Source organism: Erinaceus europaeus, chromosome 13 (genome assembly GCF_950295315.1).
Source record: "Erinaceus europaeus chromosome 13, mEriEur2.1, whole genome shotgun sequence".
In the NCBI taxonomy this organism is placed as follows: Eukaryota; Metazoa; Chordata; class Mammalia; order Eulipotyphla; family Erinaceidae; genus Erinaceus; species Erinaceus europaeus.
In genome coordinates, this window is record NC_080174.1 from 99,147,574 (window position 1) to 99,171,447 (window position 23,874).

General features: G+C 56.7%; 2 protein-coding genes across 4 annotated transcripts in view; one reads left to right on the forward strand and one right to left on the reverse strand.

Annotated features, from left to right (window-relative positions):
• The window catches only part of DFFA (DNA fragmentation factor subunit alpha), a 401,378-nt gene that overhangs the window by 217,752 nt on the left and 159,752 nt on the right, over window positions 1–23,874 (forward strand). The gene's annotated exons all lie outside the window — the stretch shown is intronic.
• On the reverse strand, window positions 1,208–23,283 carry PGD (phosphogluconate dehydrogenase). 3 transcript variants are annotated; one of them, XM_060170920.1, is made up of 13 exons: window positions 23,225–23,283; window positions 21,616–21,691; window positions 20,287–20,466; window positions 16,355–16,420; window positions 15,940–16,058; window positions 13,742–13,815; window positions 10,804–10,934; window positions 9,157–9,346; window positions 4,375–4,505; window positions 4,115–4,248; window positions 2,558–2,657; window positions 2,313–2,435; window positions 1,208–1,577 (listed from the first exon to the last, which is right to left on the reverse strand). In XM_060170920.1, exons 1-13 carry the CDS (start codon window positions 23,230–23,232, stop codon window positions 1,458–1,460), a joined length of 1,452 nt encoding a protein of 483 aa, XP_060026903.1. In that variant the 5' UTR covers window positions 23,233–23,283; the 3' UTR covers window positions 1,208–1,457. The 3 variants fall into 3 exon arrangements, with proteins under 3 accessions (XP_060026903.1, XP_007535765.2, XP_016049176.2); XM_007535703.3 differs by having other exon boundaries at window positions 10,804–10,938; window positions 13,746–13,815; window positions 23,225–23,280; XM_016193690.2 differs by lacking the exon at window positions 16,355–16,420 and having other exon boundaries at window positions 10,804–10,938; window positions 13,746–13,815; window positions 23,225–23,281.

The window sequence follows — 23,874 nt, forward strand, 5'->3', positions numbered from 1 at the left end:
CTCCCCTGCGGGTGGGGAGCAGGGGGCTCGAACCGGGATCCGTAAGCCGGGTCCCTGTGCTTTGCGCCACCTGCGCTTAACCCGTTGCGCCACCGCCCGCCTCCCTGACGTCTGTATTTCTAAAGCCTCCTTGCAATCACTGGGGGAGACAGTGTTTTGAGCACTCCTCACATTGGCAGGCAAAGGCGCCAGCAGCCACTTCAGCAAGTCGCCCTGCGGCCTGCTGGGAAGGACTGAAAACCCACCTCCAGCCCCAGCTCTGTGGATTAGGTTTCACCTGATCACAGCACCTGCTGGAAGCAGCACTTGTGAAAGGACTGAGCTCACTACCGGGGAGACAGTCGCATGCACTTCAGTGCCTGGACTCTGGTACTGGGAGGCCAGGGCTCAAGTCCCAGTTACCCAGAGGGTCGGGTAGACAGCATAATGGTGTGTGAATGTGCGTGAGAGTGTGAGTGTGAACGTGTTTGTAAGATTGTGAATATGAGTGGGGGAGAGCTGCCACACTGGGTTGAGTGCACACATCACTAGGCACAAAGACCCAGGTTCAATCCCCCATTTCCCACCTGCAGGGGAAGCTTCATGAGCAGTGAAACAGGTCTGCAGGTCTCTCTCTCCCTCTCCATCCCTTTTTATTGTATTCATTTATTTTAAACTTTTTTTTTTTTGCCTCCAGGGTTATCACTGGGGTTCAGTGCCTGCACTACGAACCCACTGCTCCTGAAGGCCATTTTTCCCTTTTGCCTTTGTTGTTGTTATTGTTGTTGAAATTGCTGTCATTGTTGTTGGATAGGACAGAGAGAAATGGAGAGAGGAGGGGAAGACAGAGAGGGGGAGAGAAAGACAGACACCTGCAGACCTGCTTCACTCCTTACTCGGGTCCTTGTGTTTTGCGCCATGTGGGTTTAACCCACTGTGCTACTGCCTGGCCCCCTCATTTATTTAACTAAAGCTGCTCAGCTCTCTCTGATGGTGTGGGGGATTGAACCTGAGACTTTGGTCAGGCACCAGTCATTTTTATATCCATTATGCTGCCGCCCCCACCTCTCTCTTCCTCTCTAATTCCCCTTCTCCTTCAATTTATGTCTATTCCGTCAAAGTCAGAAGAAGAAGTCTGTGTGTGTGTGGGGGGGGTGGCTACATGTCAGCACCAAGTCCCAACAATGACCCTGGTGGCAACAGAGAGTCTGGAGGGGACAGACCCAAATACACTGCAGCCTTTATTGAGCAGAGGGAAAGGGAAGCCAGCTGCCCGGTACGAAGGCCCAGCCAGTGAGAGTCCACCCGCCAGCCGTGTGAGTCTGGTCACTCCTCCCAGCCCCCGGGGACAGGCCTGCCACACTCAGAGGGCAGAGGGCACGGCCTGCACAGCGGGCACTCCCAGGCAAAGGCCAGGTGCCAGGGCGCGTGAGCGTGGAATGTTCCAGTCCTGGTCCGGTGGGTGGCCCCGGGTCCGACTAAGCGTTGTAGGAAGAGGACGACACGTTGCCGCCGTGGCCGGTCCAGTTGGTGTGGATGAACTGTCCCGGGCGGGCAAGGAGCTCGTATGTGTGGGCTCCGAAGTAGTCTCTCTGTGCCTGTAGCGACACGCAGTGTGGGCAGCGAGCCTGTAGCCTCTAAGCCCGGTCCACGGCCCCAAGGCTCACGGCCCCAAAGCTCACAGCCCCCAGACAGACACTCACGGCCCCCCAGACACTCACAGCCCCCAGACACTCACGGGCCCCCAGACACTCACGGCCCCAAAGCTCACAGCCCCCCAGACACTCACGGGCCCCCCAGACACTCACGGCCCCAAAGCTCACAGCCCCCCAGACACTCACGGGCCCCCCAGACACTCACGGCCCCAAAGCTCACAGCCCCCCAGACACTCACGGCCCCAAAGCTCACAGCCCCCAGACACTCACGGGCCCCCCCAGACACTCACAGCCCCCCAGACACTCATGGGCCCCCCAGACACTCACAGCCCCCCAGACACTCACGGCCCCAAAGCTCACAGCCCCCCAGACACTCATGGGCCTCCAGACACTCACGGGCCCCCAGACACTCACGGGCCCCCAGACACTCACGGCCCCAAAGCTCACAGCCCCCCAGACACTCACGGGCCCCCCAGACACTCACGGCCCCAAAGCTCACAGTCCCCCAGACACTCACGGCCCCACAGACATGGCCCCCCAGACACTCATGGCCCCAAGGCTCACAGTCCCCCAGACACTCACGGCCCCACAGACTTGGCCCCCCAGACACTCAAGGCCCCAAGGCTCACAGTCCCCCAGACACTCACGGCCCCACAGACATGGCCCCCAGACACTCACCTGGATCAGGTTGGCTGGGAGCATCTCATGCCTGTAGCCGTCATAGAAGGAGAGAGCTGTGGTGAAGCAAGGCATAGGAATGCCCATCTGGACACCAGTGCTGACTGTCCGCCGCCAGGACTCCTGAACAGAGAGCAAGCCACAGGTGAGTCACTGTCCCCGGGAGACGGCGGGGCCCCTTCCAGAGGCTCGAGGCACCGGCAGACGGAAACCAGGTGGCCTCAGAGCAGAGGTGGGCCACCTACCTGGCAGTCTTCCATGGCCGTCTTAAAGAAGTCGTCCAGCAGCAGGTTCTGAAGCTCTGGGTTGCGGTCGAACGCATCCTTGATCTTCCCTAGGAAGGCGCTGGAACAGCCCAAGGCCCAGCTCAGTGACCCAGACTCCATCCTGCACGGCCCCCAGGGCCCCGCTCACATCTCCCACCCTCAGGACAGGCCCATGGAGCCACAGTCCCATGAGGCAGCGGGACAGCGGAGGGCACCGCAAGAAGCGGTCCTGCCCAGCCAGGTGTGTGGCAGGAGGCACCAGTGGTCTGTATGCCCACACCCCATGGCATTCGCTGCCCTTGCTGTTCTTTAAATGTTTTTGTTTATTTACTGGACAGAGACAGAGAAGTCAAGAGGGAGTTGAGTCCAACAGAAAGAGTGGGTGGGGGTAGACAGCATCATGGTTCTGCAAAGACTCTCTCATGCCTGAGGCTCCAAAGTCCCAGGTTCAGTCCCCGACACCACCATGAGCCAGAGCTGAGCAGGGCTCTGGTGAAAAAAAAAGAAAGGAAAACCCCAATAAAGTAACTGAGAGAGAGAGAGAGAGAGAGGGAGACCTGCAGCCCTGCGTCACCACTTGTGAAGCTTCACCCCTGCAGGTGGGGGCTGGGGACTTGAACCCAGGTCACTGCACTGTAACATGCACTCAGCCAGGTGCGCCACCACCTGGCTCCCTGAATTTGTTTTTTTGCCTCCAGGGTTATTGCTGGGGCTTGGTGCTCGCACCGCTAAATCAGCTGCTCCCAGAGACTATTTTCCCCTTTTGTTGCCCCTGTTGTTTATCATAGCTGTTGTAGTTATTGTTGTTATTAGTGCTACGGTTGCTGGACAGGACAGAGAAATGGAGAGGAGGGAAGACGGGGTGGGGGGATAGACACCAGCAGACCTGCTTCACTGCCTGTGAAGGGACTCCCCCCCACACACGTGGGGAGCTGGGGGCTCCAACTGGGATCCTTAGGCCGGTTCTTGAGCTTTGTGACATGTGGACATAACCTGCTGTGCCACCGTTCGCCCCCCCAACTTCAGCTTTTAAACAACGCTGGTGTTTAAGGGAAAAGTGAAGTTTTTTTCCCTTCTTTTAAAAAAATATTTATTTTATTTATTCCCTTTTGTTGCCCTTGTTTTTTATTGTTGTAGTTATTGCTGTCGTTGTTGTTGGGTAGGACAGAGAGAAATGGAGAGAGGAGGGGAAGACAGAGAGGGGGAGAGAAAGACAGACACCTGCAGACCTGCTTCACCGCCTGTGAAGCGACTCCCCTGCAGGGGGGAGCCGGGGGCTCGAACCGGGATCCTTACTCGGGTCCTTGCACCCTGTGCCACGTGCACTTAACCCGCTGCGCTACCGCCCGACTCCCCTTTTCTTCTTCTTTTAACCGCAGTTCTGCTTAGCTCTGGGCGATGGTGGTGCCAGGGACGTGGCCATTGAAGCCCTCACTGGCTGGTGGTCCCGTGAGAGGCTGAGTGCACCAGCTCGCGGGGGGCTGCGGCCCTGCCCTGGGCCCTCGCTGGGGGACACAGGCTCCCACCCCCGCTCACCTGCGGATGATGCAGCCGCCCCTCCACATCAGGGCGATGCCGCCGTAGTTGAGGCTCCACTTGAACTCGGTGGCCGCCTGCCGCAGCAGCATGAAGCCCTGGGCGTAGGAGATGATCTTGGAAGCGTACAGGGCCTGAGGAGGGGCGCAGGCCGTGAGCAGGGCCCGGCCCAGTGACCGCCTGGGCCCGCGGCCTGGCCCCCCCAGCATGCAGACCCTGGAGACCTGCCCCACCCGCCCCATGGCTGGCACCGGGCCCACCTTCCGAATGTCCTCCAGAAACGACTTCTTGTCACCCTCAAACGGGCGCTTCTGAGGGCCCTTCAGCTTCCTGCTGGCTTGCACCCTCTCGTCCTTCAGGGAAGACAAACACCGCGCAAAGACGGCTTCTCCTGGGCGGGGAGGGGTTCGGGGGAGAGACCATGTCAGCAGAGGGAGACATGAAGCCAGAGGACAAGGACAGACAGATGCGTGGAGTTCCCACCTCACGAGGAGGAGCAGCTTCCACCCGACTCGAAATCTCACCGGGGCTGAAAGGACCTTGTAGGAGCTTGTCAAGCAATGGACCCGCCCAGCACACCCCCAAGTCTCTCCTGGATCAGTCAGGCTTTTCAACCACTCGACTCGCAGGGGAGCTGTTCTAGGGGAGAGGGGAATGACTAGAGAGGTGACTAGAAGTACTCAGAGAAGCCACGCAAGCCCCTGACGTTTCACCAACGGAAATCGGGATCTGAACTAGCGCAATGGGCAAGAGATGACTTCCCCAGTCAAGTGGACGCTTTCAAAAAATATCTTAGTCACCTGCTTATTTATCTTGAATAGAAACACAGAAGCAAAGCAGGAGGAGAGAGACGTGCCTGAAGGTCTGGGTGGCGGCACACTTGGCTGAGCGCACAGCTTCTTCCTACTTAGTTTTTTAAACTTTATTTTGATAGAACAGAGAGGAACTGAGAGGAAGGGGGAAAGATAGAGAGACAGAGACACCGCAGCCTTGCTTCACCACTCGTGAGGCTCCCCCCACAGGTGAGGACTGGGGACTTGAACCCGGGTCCTTGTGTGCTACTGCCCAGCCCCCGAAGCTTTATTTACTTAGTAATGAGAAAGGGAGAGAGAGAATCAGAGCATCACACTGGCATATGCGATGCCAGGGATCAAACTCAGGACCTCACGCTCAAGGGTTCGATACTTTATCCGTTGTGCTACCTCTTGGGCCACTTATTAAAAAAAAAAAATCAAGGAGTCAGGCGGTAGCACAGCGGGTTAAGCGTACGTGGTGCAAAGCACAGAGGCCGGCATAAGGATCCCGGTTTGAGCCCCCGGCTCCCCACCTGCAGGGAGTCGCTTCACAGGCGGTGAAGCAGGTCTGCAGGTGTCTGTCTTTCTCTCCCCTCTCTGTCTTCCCCTCCTCTCTCCATTTCTCTCTGTCCTATCCAACAACAATGACATCAATAGCAACAACAATAAAACAAGGGCAACAAAAAGGAGTAAGTAAATACATATTTTAAAAAAGGAGTAAGTAAATATTTTAAAAAGCCATTCATGTTTTAATGAGAGAGATGGGGGTGGAGGTAGATAGCATCAATCATAGTTATACAAAGAGACCCTCATTCCTGAGGTTCCAGTGTCTCAGGTTCAATCCCCTGCACCACCATAAGTCAGAGCTGAGCAGTGCGCTGGTAAAAATAAAAATAATAATAATAACCATAATAATAATAATAAATGAGAGAGAAAGCAGAGCCCTGCTCAGCTCTGGCTGACGGTGGTTGCTGGGTCTCAGAGCCCCAGGTGGAGAGCCCGTGCAGAGCTGTCCATCTCCCCAGCCCGTCTGTTGTTAAAGACTGGTTTCATGTGCGTCTCTACGAGAGACAGGCCCAGCGCCACCCCGTGCACTGACCCTGGGGCGTCAGGCGTGCGAGCTCCGTGTCCGCCTGTGGAGCCCGCCCCCATTTCTTTATAAAGACGACAGCTGGTATCAGAACAAAACTCTCACCACTCTTCCCCCACAGGTAAAGTGAAACAAAATCTCTGGGAACCTGCAGTGGATTTAGTATCTGAGGAAAGGCCCTACTGTAAACTAGGAAGCCCCACCCAAAGCCAAGACGCACCCAGGGGCGTCCTTCCTGCTGCCCAGCGCCCAGGCACCCGGCCGGCAGCACACGCACGGTGACTGTGCGCTCGGGCGCAAGTGTGGCTCCACCTTCACGGGCCCTGGGTCATCTCAGCAGACAGGACACGCCCAGCCAGGGCAGAGGGCACAGAGCCTCAGCCGGGCAGGAGTCTGCGATAACGAGCCTCTCGCGTCTGAGTCAGTGACAGTGAACTGCTCCCCTCACTGCTCCCTGCCAAGCAGCAGCCAACGTCCTCCTTTAGAGACCAAGAACCCAGTTCCCTCCACAGTGGTCCGCAGGCCCGCAGCGCACTGTCAACAGAGGCAGGTAATCGCACAGGGGCCTGCAGACGGGAGGGAATCAGGATGCCCACCCTCCTCCCGCCCTCCCAGCTCTCCTTCCTTCTTTCTTTGATTTTATTTTTTTTCTTCCAGGGTTATTGCTGGGCTCGGTGCCTGCACCATGAATCCACTGCTCCTGGAGGCCATTTGCCCCCCTTTTGTTGCCCTTGTTGTTGTAGCCTCGTTGCGGTTATTATTATTACCATTGTTGGTGTCATAGCTGTTGTTGGACAGGACAGAGAGAAGTGGAGAGAGGGGGGAAGACGGAGAGGGGGAGAGAAAGACAGACACCTGCAGACCTGCTTCACCGCCTGTGAAGTGACTCCCCTGCAGGTGGGGAGCCGGGGCTCGAACCGGGATCCTTGCGCCGGTCCTTGTGCTTTGCGCCACCTGCACTTAGCCTGCTGCGCCACCGCCCGACCCCCCTTTTATAGATTTTTTGACAGAAACCAAGTCTAGTTCTCATTAAACATACTAAGCACCCCTCCTTTTTTTGAATTTTGCTTTTCAGTTCTCTCACAAGTCGTATTTTACTCTTAAAGCTGGTCGAGGCCCGAGAGATGATGTAGCGGATAAAGCACTGGACTCTGAAGCGTGAGGCCCCGAGTTTGACCCCCAGTATGCGTGTGTCAAGAGTGGTGGCCTGGTGTTGCTGGGAAATTGTGCAGATGCAGTCACATCTGCCATGTTGACCCTCAGGTTACCGCTAGAGAGTGGCGCCATGTTGTGCCCTCAGGCTACTGCTAGAGAGTGGCACCATGTGCCCTCAGGGCATCGTCTATTCCCCGCCATAGTTGGAGCGCTCTGGTTACTCCTCCCCTCCCATTCTCAGGAGAGTTGTTATCCTACCCTGGAGTGCTGTGGCTACTCCTCCCGCTTCCCATTCTCGCGAGAGCTACTCCCATAAAAGCCCTCCTTCTTCCGCCCCTCTCTCTTGCTGGCCCTTCACTTCGGTGTTTAGATGCGCGGGCATTTTCGCTACCTCCACGTGGACCGACCTGCTGCTTCTCTCTCGCCCAGCTCTGAGGTGCCAGCGCAAATAAAGGACTGTGTTCCCTTTCTGCTCCAAACCTCCTTTTACTGCCTCCTGCCGCCGCTGCAAGCGACATGGTGTTCTCTCTTTCTCTTTTTTCTCTTTCTCATTGATATGTTTTTTAAAAATCTTATAGTTTGTTAGTCTTATTTTTCCCATTTCTGCTTTTTATTTTTTTCTTCTGTCTGAGTCTGGTACTTAGATCACTAATTTAAGATAAAAGCATGGGGGCCAGGTGGCGTCACAGCGGGTTAAGCACACATGGCGCACAGTGCAAGGACTAGTGAAAGGATCCTGGTTCGAGCCCCCAGCTCCCCAGCTTCAGGGGGAGTCACTTCACAAGCAATGACGCAAGTCTGAAGGAGTCTGTCTCTCCCCTTCTGCTTTCCCCTCCTCTCTTGATTCCTCTGTCCTATCCACAAACGACAACAATAACAGCAACAACAAAACCAACAACGATAAAACACCAAGGGCAAAAAGGAAAAAAATAGCCTCCAGGAGCAGTGGATTCATAGTGCAGGCACCGAGCCCCAGCGAAAGAAAAAAAAAAGATTAAGGAACATCCCGCACTCTTGACATCAAGGCGAAAACCCCAACATACTGACGTGAACATGGCATATGTGGGTCTGTGTCACTCTGTGCTCTTACATCTGCGTGTTTATCAGAGAATGAGGTCACTACCGACACCCTGCTGGTGACTGAACTGGGGCCACATGCTTGCGAGTCCAAGACTAGTCACTGTGCCGCCTCCCATATTCTGTGCCCCCCACCCCCGGCCACATTCTGTGACCTTTTCTTACAAAAAAATTCTTTTAGAGAGTCGGGCGGTGGCGCAGCGGGTTGAGCGCAGGTGACGCAAAGCACAAGGACCGGCGCAAGGATCCCAGTTTGAGCCCCGGCTCCCCACCTGCAGGGGAGTCGCTTCACAGGTAGTGAAGCAGGTCTGCAGGTGTCTGTCTGTCTCTCCCCCTCTCTGTCTTCCCCTCCTCTCTCCATTTTTCTCTGTCCTATCCAACAATGACGACAACAAAAACAATAATAATAACCACAACAAGGCTACAACAACAAGGGCAACAAAAGGGGGGGAAAATAGCCTCCAGGAGCACTGGTTTCATGGTGCAGGCACTGAGCCCCAGTGATAACCCTGGAGGCAAAAAATAAAATTCTTTTTTTCCCCCAGAGCACTACTCCACTCTGGTTTATGGTGGTGCAGGGGGATTGAACCTGGGACTTTGGAGGCTCAGGCACAAGAATCCCTTTGCAGAACCACGATGCTGTCTACTGCATGATAACCGCTTACAGCTCCCTCCCCATCAGAGTCGTAGGTCACCCACTCATATAGTGATGCTCTGGTTCTCCCCCCACTTCTCATAAATAAAAAGCAAATCTTAAAAAAAAAAAAAGGGAAAGGAACAAGGCAGCCGCCACCGGGCACAGAAGCAGCAAGCGCTCATGGCCGACACTGGAGACTCTAGGGAGCCTGCTCCCGCCACCCACCCACCCAGCGTCCCAGAACGGCACCACAGCGAGACAAAAGGGCCCACTGGGCGCCAGACCGTACCGATGAGGGTGACGGGAACCCCGTACTCCAGGGCCGAGATGGCCGTCCACTTCCCGGTGCCCTTCTGCCCCGCACTGTCCCGGATCTTGGGCAGGAGGTGCTGGCCGTCTGCGTCTCGGAACTTGAGAATATCGGCTGTGATCTCAATCAGGAAGGAGTCGAGCTCGGTCTTGTTCCATTCCTCGAACGCCTAAGTGGAGGCGACGGGAGCAAAGGTGAGGCGGAACAGGCCAACGGTGAGCAGGGCGCCCAGGCCGGACGCCATGGGCCTCGGCCCGGCCTCTAACACACCTGCTGCCGGCCGAGAGCCAGAGCCCTCCCTGCGTCCAGCCGCCGCCTCGCTGAACCTACTGCCTGCCCCGGGGCGCGTGGCAGGCTGGGGCGAGGGGGCCTTGCTGGGGTCCCACTCTTCTCAGCTGACTCTTCTCTTTCAGACAGAGACGCAGAGGAGGAGAGGGAAAGATAGCGCAGCACCACAGCCACCTCTGAGGTGGTACAGACTGGGCTCGAACTCGCGTCACACACGGGGCAAAGCTGCAACTCACTTTGAAAAGCAAGGGGAAGGGGCGGGGGAGACAGCAAGATGGCTCTGCAAAGAGACTCGCACGCCTGAGCCCCCAAACCCCAGGTTCAATCCCCCGCACCACCAGCAGTCAGAGGTGAGCAGGGCTCTGGGAGAACGGGAGGAAGGAGGGAGGAGGGAAGGGAAGAAAGAGAAGAAAGAAAGGCAGGGGAAACATGAAGAAGGAAGAACAGACCCTTGAGAAAGCAAATGTAGCAGAAGGTTCCCGGGAGAATCCTGAAGTCCATGAACAAGTGCCCACTGTTACATTCTCTCAACTAAACGCCGTCTCCAATGTGGGGTGTCTCCTCACTCCAACTAACTTTTTGTTATCAGTTGTTCAAAAGTCAGTCCTAATTTGATCAAGACAAAGCCGCTACTGTGCCGGCCACAGGGAGCCAGGAGGCCCCGACAGAAGGCGGGTCGCGGCCACTGCCGCATGTCCCTGGGCCCACTGACTAAGAGCCCCGCGGGTCGCAGTGCTGCCAGCGGCCATTTTACAGGCCGTCACCGACTATCCCCATCACAAGTCCATCGAGGTCACCAGAGCAGCCCAGTGAGGGAAGCCATGTGGCACTCCCTGCCCCCACCCCCAGTCCTGACCCCTGTGGAGGGAGCGGGAGACCCTGTGGAGGGAGCAGACCCCGTGTGGAGGGAGCGGGAGGCCCCTGTGGAGGGAGCAGACCCCGTGTGGAGGGAGCGGGAGACCCTGTGGGGGGAGCGGGAGGCCCCTGTGGAGGGAGCGGGAGACCCTGTGGAGGGAGCGGGAGACTCTGTGGAGGGAGCAGGAGGCCCCCGTGGAGGGAGCAGACCCCATGTGGAGGGAGCGGGAGACCCTGTGGGGGGAGCGGGAGGCCCCTGTGGAGGGAGCGGGAGACCCTGTGGAGGGAGCGGGAGACTCTGTGGAGGGAGCAGGAGGCCCCCGTGGAGGAAGCAGACCCCATGTGGAGGGAGCGGGAGACCCTGTGGGGGGAGCGGGAAACCCTGTGGAGGGAGCGGGAGACCCCTGTGGAGGGAGCGGGAGACCCTGTGGAGGGAGCGGGAGGCCCCTGTGGAGGGAGCAGGCCTCTGAGGGACAGGCTGACCTTGGCCATGGCGTCGTGCTCCATGCCCAGCACGTCCCGCATCAGCTGGTACGCCTCGCAGATGAGCTGCATGTCTCCGTACTCGATCCCATTGTGCACCATCTTCACGAAGTGCCCGGACCCCTCCTCTCCTACCTGTTGGGGCCACAAGCAACAGGGTGTCAGGTGGGCGCCCGGAGAGCCCCTCACGCCTTCACGAGCCGCCCAGTTCAGAGCAGAGCAGAGCAGGTGTCCTGTCTCTAAGGGGCCCCGAGGCGACGGCCCAGCCAGAGTGGTTTCCCGAGTCCCTGTCCACACCCTTGAAGGGGCTCCAGACGCGGGACCCTGCGCTGAGGCCACCCCGTCAGCATGGGCGGCTCCCAATTCTTCTCACTCCCTCAAGCAACTTCCCACCCACGACTTGCCCTCCCAAAACCTAATGCTGTTTTAAGCAACTGGAGGTTAAGGTAAGGGGGTTATTAAGTCTCTGCACTTCCCTTCTTCTTAGTGTTGGGGATAGAAAGCAGGGCTTAAAAACAAGGGCAACAAAAGGGAATAAATAAATAAAATTAAAAAAAAAAAAAAGCAGGGCTTAGGGCATGAAGCATGTGTGTTACACCGAGTGACATCACAAGCCCCAGATCACTTGGCTCTTAAGCACACATGCTCACACTCACCCACGCGCACACACGCACACCCACACTCACACACTCACACACACTACCGTGTTTCTCATATCCAAGGTCTGCCCCCTTACCCTGTAAGTCTCAAACTTTATTTTCGCCAAGTTCCCTTAGCTAACAGCTACTGATTTCTGTCAAGGCTCCTAATTTACACAAGGTATATAAAATCTGAACACCAATCGCAACCATGTGTCAGCGTCAGTTAGCGACACAGCCCGTTCCTCTCGGCAGGTCAGGAGACAAGGGGTCTGAAGGCTGGTAGGTAGGAGCCTCGCTCGTGGCGGGACCAGGCCCTCACCCCGTGCCCCTCTCGGCCACAGGGGTGGCAGTGGCCGGCAGAGCAGACATCCAGCTGACGGGTGGCTCTTGGCGGTCACCGCCTGCATCGGTGGCACTGCCGATGATCCCAGGGCCACTGTGTGAACCTGCACCACCAACCTGCCCCCCTGGGTTATCTTCTCCTGCCAGGGCTCTGCTGGGGCCTGTGCCTGCAGAATCCCACCCTCCTGGAAGACGGTGTCTCCCCTTCCTCCGGACAAGAGGGTGCAGGACAGAGAGGGAGACCCCCACAGCACACTCCTCTTTGCACGGCGCCCCCGTGGTAGCTAGGGAGCTGTGCCTGGGTCCTTGGGCCAGGCCGTGTGCACGTCAGGGGCTAGGCAACCGTCTCCCTCTCTATCTCCCCTTCCTTCTCAATTTCTATCTCTATTCAATAACAAAAATTAAAATAAAAAAGTAAATTAAAGTGTGTGCTCAGGAGTCGGGCGGTAGCACAGCGGGTTAAGCACAGGTGGCGCAAAGCCAAGGACCGGCATCAGGATCCCGGTTCGAGCCCCCGGCTCCCCACCTGCAGGGGAGTCGCTTCACAGGCGGTGCAGCAGGTCTGCAGGTGTCTCTTTCTCTCCCCCTCTCTGTCTTCCCCTCCTCTCTCCATTTCTCTCTGTCCTATCCAACAACGATGACATCAGTAACAAGAATAAAACAACAATAAAAAAGACAACAAAAGGGAAAATATAAAAAATAAATAGATAGCGTGTGCTCTCCTGGTTGGGTGAGCTCTCTCCCAGCCCCCACACGCCCTGTTGCGATGTCGACACTTGCCATGGCCAGGAAGTGAGACGGTGGACAGCAGTTACTTCACCCTCCTTCCTGTAACACAACAAGTGAACGAGGGAGTGTCTGCTCTTAGCAAACAGGCCACTTTCCTCACTAACCAGAGACCAAGCCTTGAAGCTCAATAAGGCGGCCACTGGCTGGATCCAATACTCTGCCTCCTCCTTCACTGTGTGTGTCGCCTTCGAGTATGGTGAGGCCACTGCCACCACACTCTTGACTGCAGCGACCAGGGTCAAGGAGGGCCGGTCCCACTGCAGCCGCCACTCTGAGGAGGCCACTCGGCCGTCTGAGTCACGGCGAGATCTGGCGGAGCTCAGGGAGCCAGGGCAGTGTGGGCTGGCGAGTCACTGCAGCTGAACCCACCAGCCGGTCACTTCTCCTTCTCCGTCCCAATCCTTGTTTCGTCTCTAGCTTTTGTGTCTTAAAAACAAGTACTGGGGGGCCGGGAGGTAGCACAGCGGGTTAAGCGCAGGTGGAGCAAAGTGCAGGGACCGGCATAAGGTTCCCGGCTCCCCACCTGCAGGGGAGTCACTTCGAAGGCAGTGAAGCAGGTCTGCAGGTGTCTATCTTTCTCTCCCTCTCTCTGTCTTCCCCTCCTCTCTCCATTTCTCTCTGTCCTATCCAACAACAACGACACCAATAATAACTACAACAATAAAAAACAAGGGCAACAAAAGGGAATAAATAAATATTAAAAAAAAAAAAAACTGAAGGGGATGGGCTGGGGAGACAGCTTAATGGTTCTGCAAGACTTTCCTGCCTGAGACTCCGAGGTCCCAGGTTCAGTCCCCAGCTCCACCATCAGCTGGAGCTCAGCAGGGCTCTGGGAAATAATAACAACAACAACAACAATAATAAATCTGCACACAGACTTTCCTGCCTGAGACACCCTACACTTAGAGGCTACGGCAGCACCCTATGCTCAGAGGCCACAGCACCCCACGCCCAGTGGCCACGCCACCCCACGCCCAGTGGCCACGCCACCCCACGCCCAGAAGCCACGGCACCCCACGCCCAGTGGCCACGGCACCCCACGCCCAGAGGCCACGCCACCCCACGCCCAGAGGCCACGCCACCCCACGCCCAGAGGCCACGCCACCCCACGCCCAGTGGCCACGGCACCCCACGCCCAGAGGCCACGTGCTCTCAGCAGCGGGAACTTGCCCAGTCACAGCAGGGTTCTCCACTTCCTACTTTGGCAGCGATGCCTTGGAAGATGGCCTTGATGTGGGGCCTGTGGAGAGGGACCATGCAGTTAGGGGCGGAGACCGCAGGTGCGAGGACCCCCACCCCAGGTGCTAGCAGGAGGCCAGCGTCCCCAGGGAACGCCTGCAGAGGCGGTGGTGAGAGGAACAGGCAAGAGGCTGGGCCACCAGCACGAGGAGCCTCTCTGAACTACGGGCTGGAGCTGCCAGGCAGTGAATGCACTTCTCAGTGTCAGTCTGCGCCTGGGAGGTGGGGCAGAATCACCACAGACAGACAGACAGACTCCTCTGCCCGTGCCTCCCATGCCCCCAGAGGATCAGTGGCTTCTCCCCGACTGTCCTCTCCTCGCTGCTGACCAACAAGCGTGCCCACAAAACACTTCAGTCGGGCAGAATCTGGCAGGGCTGCGGAGTTGCTGCTCAGTAAGTCACATCCCCTGCGTGTCATGTAAAACGCACTTTCATTTCTTTCCTTCTTTTCTTTTAACTTTGGAGAGAGGCAGAGGGGAGTTGAGAGGAAAGAGGGACAGGCAGACACGCCTGCGGCACTGCACCGTCACCTGTGAAGCCCCTGCAGGTGGGGCCGGGGCTGGGGGCCTGCACCTGGTCCCCCACTGTGGTGTGCCGCTGCCTGGCCCGTTTCTGGCACACGAGTGTGAGGAAAGTGGATTCACTACTTACACCTTTTATCTTTTTTTTAAATTTTATTTATTTATTCCCTTTTGTTGCCCTTGTTTTATTGTTGTCATTATTCATTATTGCTGTTGTTATTGATGTCATTCATTGTTAGACAGGACAGAGAGAAATGGAGAGAGGAGGGAAGACAGAGAGGGGGAGAGACAGACAGACACCCGCAGACCTGCGTCACTGCCTGTGAAGCGACTCCCCTGCAGGTGGGGAGCCGGGGGCTCGAACCGGGATCCTTCTTTTCTTTTTTCTTCCTTCCTCCCTCGTTCTTTTCCCCCTCCCTCCCTCTCCCTTCATTCCTGGGTTATTGTTGTGTCTCTGCCTACATGGCTCATGGCTCCTCTGTTTACAAGTGTAGAGAAGGAGAGACACCACGGCACTGTAGAAAGACAGGGACAGGGGCCAGTCCATCACTCACAACTAATAATAATAATGGCGATAGGGAGTCGGGCGGTGGCGCAGCGGGTTAAGTGCACGTGGTGCAAATCGCCAAGACCTGCGTAAGGATTCCAGTTCGAGCCCCCGGCTCCCCACCTGCAGGGGAGTCGCTTCACAAGCGGTGAAGCAGGTCTGCAGGTGTCTGTCTTTCTCTCCTCCTCTCTGTCTTCCCCTCCTCTCTCCATTTCTCTCTGTCCTATCCAACAACAACGACATTAATAACCACAACAATGTTAAACAACAAGGGCAACAAAAAGGAAAATAAATAAATAAAATAAATAAACTTAATTTAAAAAATAAAAAAAAAAAAAAAAATAATGGCGATAAACAGGTAAGAGTAAGGCCAGAGCACCACTCTGGCATGTGCAGTAGCAGGAACTGAACCTGGGTCCTGACACATAAGCCCTGAGCTGAGCCCTTTCCCCGAATGCTTTTTCTAGCAAATCTTTTATTATTACTATTATTATTATTTGCCTCAGGGTTATCGCTGGGGCTGGGTGCCAGAACTAGGAACCCACCACTCCAGGCAGCTATTTATTTATTCTTTTTTTTATTCACTAGGACAGAGGGAAACTGAGAGAGGAGTGGAGATCTAGAGGGAGAGAGAAAGAGAGACACCTGCAGACCTGCTTCACCGCTCGAGAAGTGTCCCCCTGCAGGTGGGAAGTGGGGCTCGAACCCGGGTCCTTCCACATGTTGGTGTGTGTGCTTAACTGGGTGCGCTACTGCCCGCCGCCCCCTTGCTGTCAAATCTGGAGGAAGGTTATTTCAGGACCACCAACTGGCTAAGAGGCCGACGTCAGTCTTAAGCACAGAAGTGGAAGGACGTTATCTGAGCTGCCTCCTCACAGTCTCTGAAGTCTGAGCCTCGAGACTCCAGGTCAGGGTGAGAGGTGAGAGGAGAGGAGGCAAAGGGGCTCCTAGCGGTGCGGCGTCAGAGCAGCAGTGTGTGTGGCTGAGAGGCACCCTGGCTGCCCAGCCCAGGGCGGTGGGGTGGTGCCCTCTGAAGGCCCCGCTCCCGCACTCACCAAGCTTCCTTGTGCCCTCCTGGCATGAGTGATGGGCCGTGCCGGGCCCCATCCTCTCCACCGCTGACTCCACTTCCCACAAACAAGAGCCCCTTGGCTTTGAGGTCTTTACACCGTCTCTGCGCGGGAAAAACAAATCCTGCTTTCAGAAAATATGTCTCTCCCATGGAATATGAGGAGTTGGGCAGGTAAGGGAGGCTACATCTGACTGGAGTCACCGGGGTCCAGGGACAGACCGATCAGTCAAAATTCTTAATCGCCTTCACAATTGGAAGAGAAAATAAAGGTCACGAACATTCAAGGGAAATAACAAGACATGTTTCCACGTTGCTGGGAAGGAGCCTGTCGAGTAAGACTCGATGAAGCCCAGGCCAACCCCCGGGGCAGGATCAGGCACAGAGCCAGGCATGCTTACCGTAGTGTCTCTGTACTCAGAGTTCCCTCCATCAATGATGATGTCACCAGAGTCCAGCAATGGAACCTACATGCCACGGGCCAAAGACAGAAATGGCAGAAGAGCACCGAGACCAATTAAAGCAAGCAACACTGAGCTATTTAAATCAGCCCAATCTAAAAGCACCCCCCCACCCCTCCGCAATACAGGGCCTCATGTAGGAGCAAGTCTGCTCCAGAGAGAGGGAGAGAGAGGGAGAGAGTGCTGCCCTGGTGCTGCCCTCCATCGGTGGGACTCCGCCTGGTCTCCCACAGGGACGTGCAGCTCAGTGAGGAGCACTTAATTCTCAGTAACACTACCTGCGCCTAGAGCCAGACCTCTAGTTACTAGTGTCTCCCGAGAGAGAGTGTGTGTGCGTGTAAGGCCACAGCACCGAAGCCCCTCTACGTGGGGGCCTGGGCTGGAGTACACTGTCCACGGGAGCTGTTCTACCAGCCCGGGAAGTTTTGTCTTTCTTCTTCTTTTTTTTTTTTTGCCTCCAGGGTTCTCGCTGGGACTCTGTGCCTGCACTATGAATCCACTGCTCCTAGAGGCTATTTTTTCTCTTTTGTGCCCTTGTTGTTTACCGTTGTTGTTGGATAGGACAGAGAGAAATGGAGAGAGGAGGGGAAGACAGAGAGGGGGAGAGAAAGACAGACACCTGCAGACCTGCCTCACCACCTGTGAAGCTACTGCCCTGCAGGTGGGGAGCCGGGGGCTCGAACCGGGATCCTTGCACCACGTGCGCTTTACCCACTGTGCCACCGCCTGGCCCCTTTCTTCGTGATTTTTATTTTACCAGAGCGCTGCTCAGCTCTGGCTTATGGTGGTGTGAAGGGCTGAACCTGAGACCCGGAGCCTCAAGAATGAGTCTTTTTCCATGACCATTATGCTATCTCCCACACACACCCCAAAATTCTGTATTTCCAATGTGTACCACTCTCCTGGTGGGCATTTCCAAACATCAGGAGCAAGACTAGGCCTCCAAGCACTTCTCACAAAACCTTTGTCTAAACATAAGGGTGGAAACAGGGAGTCGGGAAGCGAGTGTCCGGGGGCTACTGCAAGGGCTGCTGTGCACACCAGTTTGCAGCTAGAAGGGACACTGGGCTCTGGATGAAAAGCTCTTCTACACACGGACAGAGCTCTTCAGACAGAAGAGATCCAAAATGCCGAGAAACACATGAAAAAATGCTCCAAGTCTCTGACTGTCAGAGAAATGCAAATGAAGACAACAATGAGATATCACTTCACTCCTGTGAGAATGTCACACATCAGAAAAGGTAACAGCAGCAAATGCTGGAGAGGTTGTGGGGACAAAGAGACCCTCCTGTACTGCTGGTGGGAATGTCAGGGTCCAGCCCCTGTGGAGAACAGTCTGGAGACTCTCAGAGGCTAGAAGTGGACCTGCCCTGTGACCCTGCAATTCCTCTCCTGGGGACAGATCCTAAGGAACCCAACACACCCATCCAAAAAGATCTGTGTGCACCTGTGTTCTTAGCAGCACAATCTGTAACAGTCAAAACCTGAAAGCAACCCAGGTGTCCAACAGCAGATGAGTGGCTGAGCAAGCTGTGGTCTAGATACACAATGGAATACTACTCAGCTATTAAAAGTGGTGACTTCACCTTCTTCACCCCATCTTGGATGGAGCTTGAAGGAATCATGTGAAGTGAAATCAGCCAGCAAGAGAAGGATGAAGATGGGATGACCTCACTCATAGACAGAAATGGAGAAATAAGAACAGAAGGGGAAACACAAAGCAGAACTTGGACTGGTGAAGCAGGTCTGCAGGTGTCTGTCTTTCTCCCCCTCTGTCTTCCCCTCCTCTCTCCATTTCTCTCTGTCCTAGCCAACAACAACAATAACTACAACAATAAAACAAGGGCAACAAAAGGGAATAAATAAATGTTAAAAAATATTTACATTAAATTATTTGAAAACTATTGCTGTATAGGGTTACTGGAAAAATATATACACACACACACAGACACACACACACGGACACACACACAGACACTCAACACTCACACACACACACACACTCACAGACACTCACTCACACAGACACACATTCACACACACAGACACACACACACAGACACACACTCACACACACTCTCACACACACAGACACGCACACACACAGACACACTTACACACACAGACACACTTACACACACACACTCACACTCACACACACACACACACACACACACATACATATATATATATTTTTACCAGAGCACTGCTCAGCTCTGGCTTATGGCAGTGTGGGGGATTGAACCTGGGACTTGAGAGCATCAGGCATGAAAGTCTCTTTGCATAACCATTATGCTATATCCCCACCCAAGAAATAATTTCTAAATTTGGACACTCACTTTTATTAGTGAATAGTATAAACTACCCACAATACAAAATTAAAACTTGGTTTATTCACAGCAAAAGGAGAGCCCACTAAGACTGTCATTGAGTCTATCCCTGTTGCTAAAATAATTTAGTTTTATTTTATTTACCTATTAATTTATTTATTTGTATTTTACCAGAGCACTGCTCAGCTCTAGCTTTTGGGGGATGGGAGTGGGACTGAACCGGGGACTTTGGAGCCTCAGGCATAACAGTCTCTTTGCATAACCACTGTGTCAGCCTTTTGTTGCTTGTGAATTTTTTTTTATATTTATTTATTTTCCCTTTTGTTGTCCTTGTTGTTTTTCATTGTTGTTGTAGTTACTATGTTGTTGTTATTGATGTTGTTGTTGTTGGATAGGACAGAGAGAAATGGAGAGAGGAGGGGAAGACAGAGGGGGGCAGAAAGACAGACACCTGCAGGCCTGCTTCACTGCCTGTGAAGTGACACCTCTGCAGGTGGGGAGCTGGGGGCTCGAACCAGGATCATTACCAATCCTTGTGCTGTGTGCCACATACACTTAACCCGCAGTGCTACCGCCCGTCTCCCTGCTTGTGAAATTTTACTGGTGATCATTACTGTCTTAGAATCTTAGACACAGGAATGATTAGCCCCTGAAGACGGTGCTGGTCAGTGTTGATCGCGTCAACCAGCACCGACAGTTCAGTGCTCTGCCAGAGTGGGGCAGCTCTTGCCCCGAACCAAGGGCGGTGAGGCTCGTAAGGAATAAAGCCTACCGCGGTGGCAGCACTGGGAGTCAAGCTGTCCCCACCAGTCGTCTTTCCTTCTTTACTTAGTTCCGTTGCCACTGGGGCTGTTACCAGGGCTCAGCACCATTTTTCATGTGTGTGCGCGCGTGTGAGAGTGGAGGGGAAACAGGCAGAGAGGGACACAGGCAGTACCTGCTTCACTGCCCATGAGGCTCCCCTGCCAGCGGGGAGGGGGCTTGAGCCGGGTCCCCACATGCACGGTAATGCCTGGCCCCACGTTCACTATCATTCTTCCAGTGTAGGGCCAGAGGCTGCACTGGGACCTTATATACACAATACCACGGCCCGCTCTCAGTCCTGTGCTTGGGAGAGGTGCGTGTGGAGTGGGGTGGGGGCACGGGAAGACACTACGGCAGCAAGCACCTATGGAACTGATTACCTGTGGAATCAACTGGTCACCTGTAGGACCGACCACCTATGGGGCCAATCATCTATGGCATGGATCACCTATAGACTCGATCACCCATGGAATCAATCACCTATGGAATGGATCGCCTATGGAATCGATCACCTATGGAATCAATCACCCATGGAATGGATCACCCATGGAATCGATCACCTATGGAATCAATCACCTACGGAATGGATCACCTATGGAATCGATCACCTATGGAATCAATCACCTATGGAACCTACCAATATGGGGTCCTCCAGGTGCTCGGACAAGGCAGGAGGTCAAGCCAGGGCCTGTCCGTGATAAGGAAGCACCCCTCCACCCACCGCCTCAGAGTCCTCACCAGTTTCTGGATGAAATCATCCACAGCCTGACCGGCCTTCACGAGGAGGATGACCCTCCGAGGCTTCTTCAGCTTGGAAACCATCTCCTCCAAGGACTGAGCACCGATCACCTTGGTCCCCTTCGCCTCGTTGGCCAAGAAGTCCCTGACTTTGGAGACGGTCCTGTTAAAAGCACAGACCTGCAGGGCCCAAGGCTGTCGTCAGGGTGCCGGGACAGCAGGACCCCTTGAAGGAGGCCAAGCCCGCTCTCCCCTTCCCTGAGACACCTGGCTGAGCGCAGCTGGCGGCCGGGATGAAACCGCGAGAACAGAAGCAGTGACCAAGTGCCCCGACCCCGACCCAGGGCCAGAGTGTCAGCAGCCGGTCAGGAGCAGAGCAGAGGAGAGCAGAGCAGAGGAGAGCAGAGCAGAGGAGAGCAGAGCAGAGGAGAGCAGAGAGAGCAGAGCAGAGCAGAGAGAGCAGAGAGAGCAGAGCAGAGAGAGCAGAGCAGAGAGAGCAGAGCAGAGAGAGCAGAGCAGAGAGCAGAGCAGAGCAGAGAGCAGAGCAGAGCAGAGCAGAGAGAGCAGAGCAGAGAGAGCAGAGCAGAGCAGAGAGAGCAGAGCAGAGCGAGCAGAGCAGAGAGCAGAGCAGAGCAGAGCAGAGCAGAGCAGAGAGCAGAGCAGAGCAGAGAGCAGAGCAGAGAGAGCAGAGCAGAGAGAGCAGAGCAGAGCAGAGAGAGCAGAGCAGAGAGAGCAGAGCAGAGAGAGCAGAGCAGAGAGAGCAGAGCAGAGCAGAGCAGAGAGAGCAGAGAAAGCAGAGAAGAGCAGAGCAGAGAGAGCAGAGCAGAGAGAGCAGAGCAGAGCAGAGCAGAGAGAGCAGAGCAGAGCAGAGAGAGCAGAGCAGAGAGCAGAGCAGAGAGCAGAGCAGAGAGAGCAGAGCAGAGAGAGCAGAGCAGAGAGAGCAGAGCAGAGCAGAGAGAGCAGAGCAGAGCAGAGAGAGCAGAGCAGAGAGAGCAGAGCAGAGAGAGCAGAGCAGAGAAAGCAGAGCAGAGAGAGCAGAGCAGAGCAGCCTGGGCGGCGCCGCATCTCTGGGGGAAGTCGGCCTCCCTGCGCTTGCAGGGGACAGATTCCAAGGCGGGCGGATAACGGGAAGGACAGATGAGCCAGGGGACAGAGTACCGCCAGGACGGAGGAGCCAGGGGACAGAGTACCGCCAGGACGGAGGAGCCAGGGGACAGAGTACCACCAGGATGGAGGAGCCAGGGAGCCTGTGGAGATGCCCCCCACCCAGAGTCAGAGTGCCCACTCCCCTCTCAGATCCGGCCCTGCGGAGGGTCCTGCCCGACTCACCACAAAGCCGTGATCGTTCATGTTCAAAATCAGGTTCTGGCCCATGACGGCCAGTCCTATCAGCGCGATGTCAGCTCTGCAGGGGGAGGGGGGGTCAGGACCACCAGCAGAGGGCGACGGCCAGGCTGACCTGTGCCCCCAGCACGGCCCACAGAGGCCAGCACAGGGAGCCGGGCGCAGCGCAGCGGGTTAAGTGCAGGTGGCGCACCGGCATAAGGATCCCGGTTCGAACCCGGGCTCCCCACCTGCAGGGGAGTCACTTCACAGGCAGTGAAGCAGGTCTGCAGGTGTCTGTCTTTCTCTCCCCCTCTCTGTCTTCCCCTCCCTCTCCATTTCTCTCTGTCCTGTCCAACAACAACATCAGTAACAACTATAATAACTACAACAATAAAAACAACAAGGGCAACAAAAGAGAATAAATAATAAATATTAAAAAAAAGAGGCCAGCACCTCCGCTGCTCCAGGCCCTCCTCCCTGCAGGGGCCCCAGGCTCCACCCCAACCCAGAGCCCCGAGCCCCAGGGCCGCCCCCCAGCTCCCCAATACCCCGGCTCCCAGCACCCAGCTCCCAGCACTCAGCATGCAGCTCCCCAGCACGCAGCACCCAGCTCCCAAATACTCCGGCTCCCAGCACCCCGGCTCCCCAATACCCCGGCTCCCAGCTCCCAGCACCCGGCTCCCAGCACGCGGCTCCCAGCACGCAGCTCCCAGCACGCAGCACCCAGCTCCCAAATACTCCGGCTCCCAGCACCCGGCTCCCAGCACCCAGCTCCCAGCACACAGCACGCAGCACCCAGCACCCAGCTCCCAGCACGCAGCACCCGGCTCCCAGCACGCAGCACCCGGCTCCCAGCACGCAGCACCCAGCACCCGGCTCCCAGCACGCAGCACCCAGCTCCCAGCACGCAGCACCCGGCTCCCAGCACGCAGCTCCCAGCACGCAGCACCCAGCACACAGCACCCGGCTCCCAGCACGCAGCACCCGGCTCCCAGCACGCAGCACCCAGCACCCGGCTCCCAGCACGCAGCACCCAGCTCCCAGCACGCAGCACCCGGCTCCCAGCACGCAGCTCCCAGCACGCAGCACCCAGCACACAGCACCCGGCTCCCAGCACGCAGCTCCCAGCACCCAGCACGCAGCACCCGGCTCCCAGCACGCAGCACCCGGCTCCCAGCACGCAGCACGCAGCACCCGGCTCCCAGCACACAGCACCCGGCTCCCAGCACGCAGCACCCAGCACCCGGCTCCCAACACGCAGCACCCAGCACCCAGCACGCAGCACCCGGCTCCCAGCACACAGCACCCGGCTCCCAGCACGCAGCACCCAGCTCCCAGCACGCAGCACCCGGCTCCCAGCACGCAGCACCCAGCACCCGGCTCCCAGCACGCAGCACGCAGCACCCGGCTCCCAGCACGCAGCACGCAGCACCCAGCACCCGGCTCCCAGCACGCAGCACCCAGCACCCGGCTCCCAGCACGCAGCACCCAGCACCCGGCTCCCAGCACGCAGCACCCGGTTCCCAGCACGCAGCACCCAGCACCCGGCTCCCAGCACGCAGCTCCCAGCACCCATCTCCCCAGGCCTCCCCGCACAGGCCGGGTCACTCACTGGGCCATGGTGGGAGCGAGCGGCGAGCGGCGAGCGGCGACGGCGGCGGCAACGAACTGAGCGCGGCGGGCCCAGCGGCGCGGGGTCGTCTCCTCAAGGCTTCCATACCAGCCAATCGGAGCGAGAGGGCGGGGCCACACCGCCAGCCCATTGGTCCAGCCCAGCGCCTGTTAGGCCGCCTGAGGCCAAGGACCGCCCACTCCCGGGCCGCTCAGCAGAGCGCCGAGAACATCAATGTGTCCGCTGCTCTGAGGGCGGGGCGGGGCGAGTCCTGGGTGCGGGGGAGCTGGTGGGGGGGCTGGGGCTGTGGGTGCGGGTGGGGGTGAGTACTGCGGGGTGCGGGTCCTGGGGGTGCGGGTGGGGGTGAGTACTGCGGGGTGCGGGTCCTGGGGGTGTGGGTGGGGGTCCTGGGGCTGTGGATCCTGGGGGTGTGGGTGGGGGTCCTGGGGGTGTGGGTGGGGGTCCTGGGGGTGTGGGTCCTGGGGCTGTGTGTGGGGGTCCTGGGGGTGTGGGTGGGGGTCCTGGGGCTGTGGGTGGGGGTCCTGGGGCTGTGGGTGGGGGTCCTGGGGCTGTGGGTGGGGGTCCTGGGAGTGTGGGTGGGGATCCTGGGGGTGTGGGTGAGGGTCCTGGGGCTGTGGGTCCTGGGGGTG